Source organism: Alosa alosa, chromosome 8 (genome assembly GCF_017589495.1).
Source record: "Alosa alosa isolate M-15738 ecotype Scorff River chromosome 8, AALO_Geno_1.1, whole genome shotgun sequence".
NCBI lineage: Eukaryota > Metazoa > Chordata > Actinopteri > Clupeiformes > Clupeidae > Alosa > Alosa alosa.
The window spans coordinates 27,550,325-27,562,649 of NC_063196.1; the positions used below are offsets into that span (position 1 = coordinate 27,550,325).

The window sequence follows — 12,325 nt, forward strand, 5'->3', positions numbered from 1 at the left end:
ATGAAGACCTGCTTAGCCTACATCATCTATCCCAGAATTGACTATTTTGAGATAAAAAAATATTTTCTGTGATGCAGTTTTTCCTATTTAAATAGTCTATTAAAGCTGTGGTCACGCTTGTCACATGTCATGCTCCTGTGTAACTGATTGTAGGCGATTGATAAACAACATTAAGTATCCATTTTTTATAAGCCAACAACCTTTATAGCCTATGGGCCATAATGTACATCCCAGTTTTTATTTTATAGGAGCTGTTTTTTAAGCAGGCCCCCAACTAGTGCATGTATGTTAGTTCTTATCTTGTGTAACTCACTGTAACATAAAACAGATTAAAGTGTTCATGTGTTTTTTCTGATAACCCGAGGAAACAAAAGGTTAGGCTATAGGCTAGCTAGCCTACCTGATATAGTGTATCAACATTCATAACACTCATGGGAGTCTACAGCACATCTTCAAACGATACTCACACATCTTACACTGTTTTGTGCTTACTACGATTATACCTTGTTTGCAATACCTTTCCACAAACACTCCTATCTCTCCTCTCAAATCAATACACTGCACTAAACATGCTTAACTGAGTAGCCTATGCACTGCCCAGCCCATTGTATATTTCGCTCTTCTTCTCATCGCATGCACCGAGAAGACTTTTCGCGGGAATTATTGAAAGGAGGTGGGATTACTTTCATTCAGTGTTTTCTATTGGTTAAAACGACAGAACGCGCAGAATATGCTAATTACACTCACCATACTAACCAATAGAAAAGCATATACCAACCTCGTGGGGGCTGTGTGGCGCGAAAAGTTGCAAACCCTCAGGAAGAAGTGCCGTCGTTGTAGAGTCTGGTCGACTGTGGATTTCTGGACCTTTTTTCTTATTAAATATCTTAATTGTTCATTCCAAAAATGGCTGCTGAAGTAGTTGACGACCAAGCGATGAGGGAAGCTCAGAGGGACTATCTAGATTTTCTTGATGATGATGTAAGTATCCTTTACTCGATATTCTATTGTCTCAACGTTATCATTCCTGAATTAAGTTCGTTTTCAACCCTCGTGCTAAACTGAACCAAATATTTAGGTAATGCACTCAAAACAAGTTTTGTTATGTATTATTATCAGCTACGACTTTTGTATTTGTCAGATAGAAGCGACTCACCGATATTATTAGCCAAGTAGCTGCTACGTTAGCTAACTGACCGAACAAAAAGGGGCATGTAGTGAGACCCTTAACTTATAGTTGTTCTTGTAACTGGTCACGAAACGTTAATGTTCTTTTGAAGTAATGTTAACCCCCACACGGCGTTAGTTGACCAGTTATAATGTGTTAGTAACATGGGTTAACGTTGGTGCATAATAAAGCACATTATTACGGTAGTAACACATTATACGAAGTTGCATTATGTTAACGTACTCCACAACAGTATTAGCAATACCCTGCTTAGCACAGTTAAGTAAGTAAGGGATAATGTATTGTCCGCCGGTAATTATCAGAAAATAAGTCCCGACAGGGAGAACAGAACCCCGACGATAATTACCGGCGGACAATACATTATCCCTTACTTAACCACGGGCATTCATGTCTGCATTTGCTTTGATGTTTTAACTCGTATTTTTCAATTCTTGTAGCAAGATCAGGGCATCTACCAAAGCAAAGTGCGGGACATGATCAGTGAAAACAAATTTCGCCTTATCGTGAACATCAACGACCTCCGGCGGCGCAACGAGACTCGTGCAGCTAGGTGAGTGAGACCGTTCTCATTTGGTAAGACTGGCTGACAGCATGCTGAATTTTAAAGAGGTCTGACCTGCACAATGATCATTCATCATTTGGGGATTTAGGTACTTAGAGGGTTAAACAGTCTACTGTCTAGATGATGCACACATTTAGTTTACATCCTTTCCTCTCACAAAACTTTTTTTGAAAGTTTTAAATTTCCAAGTAAGGTACTGCAACTGCAAGTCTGCTTAGTTTTGCACAGTTATTGTAAACGGGATGTCAGATCATCCCTGTTGCACACATTGTGACACATTTAGTCTTACACACAAGGCCCTTCACTGATATCCTGATCTTCTATAGGTTGATGAATAATGCCTTCGAGGAGCTCCTTGCCTTCCAGCGTGCGCTGAAGGACCTGGTGGCATCTGTGGACGCAACCTACGCCAAGCAGCATGAGGAGTTCTTTGTGGGGCTCGAGGGCAGTTTTGGCACCAAGCACGTAACCCCCCGCACCCTCACCTCCCGCCTGCTGGGTAGCATGGTGTGTGTGGAAGGCATCGTCACCAAATGTGAGTGCCCTCTCTTCCATCACAGTGTCATGCAACTCTGAAGGCGCAACGTTAGTATGTTGTTGCTACATTGTAATAGTAGTGTTATCCTAACTGACAGTGCATGGTAATTAAAATGGATTTCATTGTCTCATCACCCAACCAAACTTCTATATTGTTATTCAGAGTTAATTATAGAACAGACATGTACGTGGACGTTGAGTCCACACACCAGAATCTGCTCCTTAGCGTTTTTTTTAATGGTATTGTCACCACGTGTAACGTTTCGGGCCCTAGCCCTTCATCAGACATGAGTTAATTATAGAACAGAAAATGAATGAAAACTGTATAGGCTTTATGTGATCCAAATACTGTCTCCTTGCCATCCCTAAAGGTTCGCTGGTGCGTCCCAAGGTGGTCCGGAGCGTACACTACTGCCCAGCTACTAAGAAGACTATGGAGCGCAAATACACGGACATGACTTCACTGGACGCTTTCCCCTCCAGTGCTATCTACCCTACTAAGGTACGCATTGTAGTAGAGCCTCAGTAAAAATATGCAATGAAGCAGACTGTCTGTTATGTAAGCAGTACAGCGTTGTGGTCTAAAACTTGTAGGCCCTGACACAAGTATTCAAGACATTGGCTTGCCTGAGATGTAGCTGTTATGTCAATATGTAAATACAGATCTAAGTACCAGATATGTTTTGGATGTTAACCTTTTTGCCAGCTTTCTCAAACTAGCTCAGGTCTAAGCACATTACAGGCTCTCTTGAGGAACCTAATGTTTAAGTTCATGTCCCGATTTGATGAGTCACAAAACTGTATTATAATGATGCTCACAAGCCCCAGCTGCAGCACGGTCAGATATCAATCATATTTGTGGAAACTTTGGTATGGGTGCCTGTTAAAACTCTCATGAATCAGAGTATGTTTGTATGTGCTTATGTATCTATTCCTTTTTTGTTGTTGTTGTATGTCTTGCTGTTGGGTCTAGAGCCTGTAATAAAGTTTAGATATTTTTCTTTTCATATGGATTGACTATCTAACTGTCTTCAGTTAGTACCTGGGCCCTTATCCCCCAATAGCTCAGACACAGCCCTAACCCTGTACCCTCCCTGTACCCGCCCCCAGGACGAGGAGAACAATCCCCTGGAGACGGAGTTTGGTCTGTCCATCTATAAGGACCACCAGACGGTGACGGTGCAGGAGATGCCAGAGAAGGCTCCGGCCGGCCAGCTGCCCCGCTCCGTGGACATCATCCTGGACAACGACCTGGTGGACATGATCAAGCCCGGGGACCGAGTGCAGATCATTGGAACCTACCGCTGCCTCCCCGGCAAGAAGGGTGGCTATACCTCTGGAACCTTCAGGTAACGGAAACGGTTTCTCTCTGACTTGATCTTTTAAAAAGTGTTAAGTATCCTCTGGATAGAAGATTTTAGGCTGACTCAAGAAAGACTTTATAATTTATAATGCCTACACACCAAAATACATTTTGGTGAAGTGTGTTTGATCTTGTAGTTGTGGTGTTTGACTGAAACATTTTAATCCAGGAAAAGGGGCATGTATCTATTCCAAGGTTTTACAAGAACTTTTCGTCTCCTTCAGAGACTAAAGAGAAAATTAAACAGCAAAGAAAGCCGAGTAATGCTGGCATATAGACAGAGCAGTTTTTGCAGGATCAAGGAACAAATTTGGGCTAAGTGTGTGTCTTAACATGAAAATGTTTCCCCTTCTTGAATCAGGACCATCATGATTGCATGCCAGGTTAAACAGATGAGCAAAGAAGCTGCTCCGTACTTCTCTGCCGATGATGTGTCGAAGATCAAGTCCTTCAGCAAGTCGCGCTCTAAGGTGAGGAGCACCAGCATTTACGGTCACCCAGATCAACACGAGCCTGTGCATTTACACAGTGAAACCTCAATCTCTTTGAAGTATTTCCTACCAATTACTGTGTAAAATTAGCCTAGAAATCTAGACGCGCCCCTAGCTAGTCTAGTCTAGCAACTCTCCGTTGCTTGTGAGCTCCAGAAATCGAAACTTAATCAGGCTAATGAAATTGTATATAGAGTCGTTAGGTGGGCTTAACATAATGATTGATGGCAGGAGTTGCAACGTTTTGGCTTGAATTCTCTGCTACTTGAAAACAAATAAGATGGATGTTGCTGCTGGCGAACAGTGTGACACGAGTTAAGCTTTTATTAAGTTGGCAAACGTTTGAACTAGCCAACTAGCTCTGCTGGTGGGAAACGCATGGGACTCATAGCGCTGCCGCTGTCCTATTGCGTGCAGAGGGAATTTGAAAGACAACTGATTATCCCACCCTCGGACTGAGCACTGCAAACGGTGACTGCCCAGACCCTACATTTTAATGTGGGTCTGGCTCGTCAGGCTAGTGTAAAATCAAATCCCTCTACTAAGTTACTTTTCAAATAACTATAGTGTTCAATCAGTTTTTCTCTCTTTTTTCCCCTTCTCTTCTCCTGTCCTCTCCTCTGTTCTCTCCTCCTCCCTTTTCTCTCGTCCCTTCACACTCTTTTCTGTAGGATGTGTTCGACCAGCTGGCTCGTTCCTTGGCGCCCAGTATCCATGGCCATGAGTACATTAAGAAAGCCATCTTGTGCATGCTCCTGGGTGGGGTGGAGAAGGTTCTGGAAAATGGCTCGCGTCTTCGTGGAGACATCAATGTCCTGCTCATCGGTATGTCCCGCAAGATGAATAATTTTCACTTCTTCGTTACCATTTAATTACAGTGGATTTTACTCACTGATGACTCGATTTGCAGAACAAAAATTAACAATTGTCACGATTGAGGCCAGATTTCAGTTATCTCCTCATGGTTTTTCCCGACTTTGTTATTGTTTGTGGTGACCTTTCTAATTCTTGTTCTTCTTTCTCTTTGCTTCTCTGGTTTCCAGGTGACCCATCGGTGGCCAAGTCCCAGCTGTTGCGGTACGTTCTGCACACGGCACCACGGGCGATCCCCACCACTGGCCGAGGTTCATCCGGCGTGGGTCTCACTGCAGCCGTCACCACCGACCAGGAAACAGGTAACCCCCAGATCAGTGGCTTAATAGACCTCTGAAGTTCGTCTACAAAAAGAACCAAAACGGCCACCCTTGCCCATATAAGGAGATCTGGTTATTAATTGAAGCTAACTACCTATGGCATGTTGCATTGCAAGTTAGCTCTGGGGTAGCAACAATCTAAGTGTGCCGCCTTCACGTACCAGAGATCACAGTATCCACTCGAAGTTAGAGGACAAAAGTGTGTTCAGGAAAACGTCTGCATTTCAGACTTTTTCATCCCCGCGAGAGTTTAACAGGTGCGATAATTCAAAATCCTCACGTTATTTTGCCATAGGAAAAATCACCAGATACCAGATGTCAAAGATGGCAGCTTTTTTGTAGGCGAACTTCAGAAGTCTATTGTCAGATACAGTATTTTCGACAGATGTATGCAGTTCATTCCAAAGTACCGTAGCAGTGGACTGAGAGCACAGGTGATCTCCACAAGCATCAGGTCATTGGCCTCATCTACAGAGATTGTTTTGCATCAAAGAACCATTTGTCAAACTAGCAGCTGTCTGTACAGATGTCATATGTAGATTTACTTAAACTGTTTCTAGACTCTGCAACTCAATCATTAAGTGTACGGGTGTATTTAGTTATAATACCTGTCCTGCAGCGTGTGTGTGTGTGTGTGTGTGTGTGTGTGTGTGTGTGTGTGTGTGTGTGTGTGTGAGAAAAAGTGAGAAGAGAAGAGTCCCATGGGAGTATCACTGCTCCTGACGATGTGTGAATGTGAATAGACAAACTGACTGCTCTTTTAATAATGCCCGTCAGTGAGACATATTTTGACATCTGTTGCCCTGCCTTAAAAACCAAAAGACAACAATTTTATCAGCAAAATTCTATAGCTGATGTTTTTAGTAAGGCCTCACCTTTGAAGGTTTTAGAATTTCTTACTAGCATAGATTTTTTCTTCTAAAATTTAAGCTTCTATAACACACAATGCTCTGGCCATTAAATAGCCTTAGTTGCTGAAATGGCCTTAAATGAAACAAACAGACAAACTGATCACTCTTTTCCCCTTCTTTTCCCTCGTCCAGGCGAGCGTCGCCTAGAGGCTGGCGCCATGGTGCTGGCGGACAGGGGAGTGGTCTGCATCGACGAGTTTGACAAGATGTCTGACATGGACCGCACGGCCATCCACGAGGTCATGGAGCAGGGCCGCGTCACCATCGCCAAGGCGGGCATCCACGCCAGGCTCAATGCCCGCTGCAGCGTGCTGGCAGCTGCCAATCCCGTCTACGGCAGGGTAAGCTCAACACGACACCACCGGCACCTCAACTAGATTGGTCATCTCAAACCCATAAAAGACCCTATTTGGTAGCAAAGGTCAGTGTGTGTTTGTTCTGTATTGAGAACAACACACACACAGACATGAACAAGCCCTTTAAAACCAAGTTGTCACCATCACTAAGCCTTTTGCCAGTACATATGTAAGGTCACTAACCACAGCCAAGAGTGAGACTTATAGCATTATATTTATATAGAGTCTTTTATTTGTGGTCTTGCACAGTACGTATGATCAACTACTGTTGTTTTTGTGCTCCATAAAAGGGCTTTATAAAAGTAAAGTGCTTTGCAAATGACCTCTGACCTCTGTTTGTGCCTTGCTGCAGTATGATCAGTACAAGACTCCCATGGAGAACATCGGGCTGCAGGACTCGCTGCTGTCGCGTTTTGACCTGCTCTTCATCATGCTGGACCAGATGGACGCGGAGCAGGACCGTGTGATCTCTGACCACGTGCTGCGCATGCACCGCTACCGGGACCCACGCGAACAGGACGGAGACGGTACGTCTGTGTGTGTGTGTCTGTGTGTGTGTTAGTGTGTGTGTGTGTGTGTGTGTGTGTGTGTGTTAGTGTGTGTGTCTGTGTGTGTGTGTGTGTGTGTGTGTGTGTGTGTTAGTGTGTGTGTCTGTGTGTGTGTTAGTGTGTGTGTCTGCGTGTGTCTGCGTGTGTCTGTGTGTGTCTGTGTGTGTGTGTGTGTCTGTGTGTGTGTGTGTGTGTGCGTTAAAATAAGTATTTCTTACTAGCATTGCTGTTTGTTTACAAGGACATTTGTACATTTCTGTGATTGGTTCTCAGTGGTTTATCCCAAGGTTTTCTCAGGGTGTTCATACCATGGTTTTCTGTCTGTGTGTATTAATGTGTGTGTGTGAGCAATAAGGTAAAATACTGTATATCTGTACTTTGTGACACTTTGCTGTGTGTGTGTGTTGCAGTGCTGTCCCTAGGTGGCGCTGTGGACGTGCTCGCCACTGAGGATCCAGACACCACTCAGGAGGAGCAGGAAGAGATGCAGGTCTATGAGAAGCACAACAACCTGCTGCACGGCAAGAGACGCAGGTAATGTTACCCATACATCAAAAGACTTTGGAAAGATTCTTGAAAGATTGGAGTCTTTTAACTAATGCCCCCCCATTCAAATTTTACTCAAAAGTTTACAATCTTTCAAGAATCTTTCCCAAATCTTGTCAAAGTCTTCTGGTGTAAGGATGCTTTAGGCCGCATGCCACAGGAACTAATTTCTAATACCTTTAAAACTCGTTCCATTCGTAGTATTGTCTTGTGATCCACAGTTGCGTTATAACCAGATTGACTACAAACTCACTGTTCTCCTCTGTGTTTGTCCTGATCCAGAGATAGGATTGTGAGCAAGGAGTTTATGAGGAAGTACATTCATGTTGCCAAGGCGATCACTCCTGTGCTGACCGGCGAAGCAGCCAGTCACATCGCAGAGGAGTATGCTAGGCTCCGCAGCCAGGAACAGCTGGGCTCTGACATCGCCAGGGTAAGCAGATGCACACACACACACACACACACACACACACACACACACACACAGAGCCTTGTATGTCCATAGGACACCCTGGAATAAATCCATGAAGAAAGAAATCCCTTTAAGATGCTCTTTGGGCTTAAAACTAGAACATTTTGTGTGTTGGTAAATAGAAGCTTATGGTTATACTAACCTGCACATGAGCGTATAGACTGAGTGTGACGGTCTCCTCTTGTCTCCTCTCTTAGACGTCCCCAGTGACCGCGCGATCCCTGGAGACGCTGATCCGCCTGTCCACGGCTCACGCCAAGGCCCGCATGAGCAAAGCCGTGGAGCTGGAGGACGCAGAGGTGGCCGTGGAGCTTGTGCAGTTCGCCTACTTCAAGAAGGTGAGTGGCCTTCCCGTTGGCCTCTCTGCGGGTCTCCAGAAGAGCTTGAGGCTTGTTTGTGAATATTTTTGTTCTCCTTTTGCGTTTGTTGAGTTTGTCGGTGTGTGAAAGTTGGATTGACCCTATTGCTGTCCTGCCTTGTGCCCTGTCGTCAGGTCCTGGAGAAGGAGAAGAAGCGTTCGAGGTCAGAGGGACGCGACACGGAGTCTGAGGATGAGGAGGAAGAGGAAGACGTGGAGGACACACCACGGCCACCACGCAAGAGGTAAGATGTGTCATCCATTTTGTGTGTGTGTGTGTGTGTGTGTACTGTTTCATATTAGCAATTATAGGAAGCATGTTTATTTGGAAGAGACGATGCTTCCTATAGCCTTTAATCTGTAAACTCATGATAGATTGCTGAACTGCTTTAATCTACTGGATTATTCAGAAGAATTGATTCCTAATGTAACTTGACTTGTAAAGTGGAATCAAATAAAGTATATAAAATGTGTGTTTAATTCCTACACATGCAGTCTGTGTATGGTCACCCATGCTACTTCCTTGTGTGATTGTGTGCACTCATGATTTTTTTCCTTTTCTCGTGCCTTCATCGGCCACCAGAGGTCGCCGTTCAGCTGAGCGCAGGCCCTCTCAGAGCAGTGAGGCATATGACCCCTACGACTTCACCACAGAGAAACAAATTCCAGAAAGTAAGTTCTTCTTCAGACTGCAGCTGATGTTCCTCAGTTTCTTAACATGCCACCCCTTTGGACCACAGTCTGTTCTTGTGTTTGTGTAGTATCATGGATGACATCTTAAAATTAGCAGACCAAAATCTATTAAATATAGTACTGATATAATAGTATAAGTAATATTATATTATTGCATTATATGATAATATATTAAATTATATTAAATTATTAATTGCTTTTTTTCCTGAAAAATATAACTTTCTTATTTCCTGTCTTGCAGTTCACTCCCCTGCTCCCAGACCAGCTGAGGAGACCACAGAGACACCACCAGAGAATGGCCACACTGAGGTCTCACCAGACAGGTAAGACACTTTAGTCTAACTACAGAATTTCACTATCGTAGCAGGGAAATTCACGTCGTATTCACTTTGCTTTCGATGTTGTTTAAACAGGAGATAGTCAATTTATGCATGAGTTTATGCTGATTATTCCTTCGATGCAACATTTCAAGTCTGTTTCCTGTTAGGTGTTCATGCAGAGCAAACAAAGTGTGACTAGCAGATTAAACTTTTCTAGTGCTATTCAGATGAATACTTATTTGACCACCTGTGTGCCCCCAGGCTGAAGGCGTTCAAGGCAGCGTTGTTGGACGTGTTCCGTGATGCCCACGCACAGTCCGTGGGCATGAACGCCCTGCTGCAGGGCATTGGCAAGAGCACTGCTGCGCCCTTTACCCCTGACGAGGTGCGTGGCAGCCTCTCGCGTATGCAGGACGACAACCAGGTCATGGTGACTGATGACATCATCTTCCTCATTTAACGCGGAGGAGAAGAGGAGGAGGAGAAGGGAGGCGAGGAGCATCGTGGAGAGATAAGATCTTAGCTGTGCAGGCCCCATGTGGCCTAGTCTGAGTTTTACACAGTCGTACCTACACAGATTGAAAAGCTACCCTATTTTACCTTTCAGATTTACTTTTTAAAGTTCATCTGTGTTTTATGGTCGAAGACGATTCGTGTCGTTCCTATGTGATTCGATGTTTTCTATCTGATCTTAAACAGGGTCTGAATTGAGTTCAGATTAGACATCATGATTCCATTCAGTATGTTTCCAGAGTGCAGCCAGGGAGACCTGGTAACCAACTCATGTTCTGCTTAAGAGGAATAGCAGGGCTGCATCATGTAGGATTCTGGTCTGTTTTTACATGGTTTCTTTCAAGGAGGGGTGCTTGTCTTGTACATATTTTATTTTTTAGTTGATTCTTATAAAGTCCTTTTATTGAAGAAGAAATGTGGCTGTGTTACTTAAAGGACAAATAAATAATATGTTATCTATTCCAGGGTAAAGTGTCTAATTTTCTTAATGTGGAATGCGGCTATATTTCCAGTTTGTGGTATGTGACCACACCTTTGTATATTATCTGATAATAGGTAAATGTCTCAGTGCATAAACATGGTTGATAATGATTTATGAACAGTATGGTTTAACATTGTGTGTGCCTGCACATACCCACCTAATAGTAGAAACACCTAGTACAAATTTGGCCTAAATTCTTAGAGACTTGCTCGCTCTAGAGTGAAATACAATAGTATTTATCCTCCACATACAATACAGGCCAAAAGTTTGGCCACACCTTCTCATTCAATGCATTTCCTTTATTTTCATGACTATTAACATTGTAGATTCATCAAAACTATTAATGAACACATGTGGAATTATGTACTTAGAAAAAAAGTGTAAAATAACTGAAAACATGTCTTATATTCTAGTTTTTTTTTTTTATTTAATACCATATTCAGCAAGCCATAACTTGACAAATATTAATCTGTGGGCCAAATAACATTGCATTTATTCATAATTTTGATGCCTTCAGTGAGAATATACTATGTAAAGAGTCATGAAAATAAAGAAAACGCATTGAAATGAGAAGGTGTGTCCAAACTTTTGGCCTGTACTGTACACAAAATGTTTCATCCATACGTCACATGCTCCTCTGTTGTGAAATGTCCCTCCTCCCCTTTATCCTTTTACTACTCTACACACACTCACAATTCCGGTAGGGTATATCTCGTAATCTCCGCTATAGGCATTTCCAGGACCAAGGCCAGCTACCAAGATAAACATACCCCCATCAGCTTCTAGGTCGAGTTACTCTGTTGTGATAACCGTCGAAGGGCCAACCGAGGGGTTCTCAAGCAGTGGGCCAAGGCTCGACGTGTGAGGGAAAGTGAAATGCGCCGTGGAATGTTGAGGAACCCAATGCTTTTTTATACAGACTCATGAGACGGGCTGTAGGGCTGTTTTTAAATACATCAGTGGAATGTTGAAGAACCCAATGCGTTTTTATACAGACTCATGAGACGGGCTGTAGGGCTGTTTTTAAATACATCAGTGGAATGTTGAAGAACCCAATGCGTTTTTATACAGACTCATGAGACTGGCTGTAGGGCTGTTTTTAAATACATCAGTGGAATGTTGAAGAACCCAATGCGTTTTTATACAGACTCATGAGACGGGCTGTAGGGCTATTTTACTATTGCAAGCAGAGTACTGTATGTAATGTATGTGAGTGATGACAGTGAAGATGTGTGTGTGGGCGGGAGGGGAGTGGAGCAGTGACTGTGTGTGTGTGTGTGTGTGTGTAGTGTGGGTAGGTGGGGGCAGTGTGCTGTAAGTATGTAGAGGATGTGTGTTGGAGAAGATCCTGAAGACAATGTGCTGTGTATGTGGGGGGCAGTGTGCAGCAAGTATGTAGAGGAGGCTTACTGTAGCAAGCAGTGTGCTGTATGTATGTGAAGTGATGACAGTGATGATGTAAGTGTGTGTGTTGGGGGGGGGGGGGACTTACTATTGCAAGCAGAGTACTGTATGTAATGTATGTGAGTGATGACAGTGAAGATGTGTGTGTGGGCGGGAGGGGAGTGGAGCAGTGACTGTGTGTGTGTGTGTGTAGTGTGTGTGTGGGTAGGTGGTTAGTTTGAGTATAAATCAATTAATAGTTTAACTAATAATTTAATTTAAATCATTATGGCTATTGCATACCATTGCAGAGAGTTTTTCTTCTTAGTGTTAGGGGAGATGGGTGGTTGATACTTTCAGTCCTAAAGATTGTTTTCATTTAATTAAAGCCATACCAAAATACAAACAA

The 12,325-nt window shown here is 43.4% G+C and overlaps 1 protein-coding gene across 1 annotated transcript; it reads left to right on the forward strand.

Annotated features, from left to right (window-relative positions):
- Positions 1–583: 583 nt before the first annotated feature.
- mcm3 (minichromosome maintenance complex component 3) lies at positions 584–10,511 on the forward strand. Its single transcript, XM_048251209.1, has 17 exons — positions 584–981; positions 1,627–1,739; positions 2,078–2,286; positions 2,660–2,790; positions 3,399–3,637; positions 4,013–4,121; positions 4,814–4,967; positions 5,186–5,317; positions 6,379–6,587; positions 6,955–7,129; positions 7,561–7,684; positions 7,979–8,129; positions 8,366–8,506; positions 8,662–8,771; positions 9,110–9,198; positions 9,461–9,542; positions 9,801–10,511. The coding sequence occupies exons 1-17, from the start codon at positions 907–909 to the stop codon at positions 9,997–9,999; spliced, it is 2,442 nt and encodes an 813-aa protein (XP_048107166.1). The 5' UTR covers positions 584–906; the 3' UTR covers positions 10,000–10,511.
- The last annotated feature ends 1,814 nt before the right edge of the window (positions 10,512–12,325 follow it).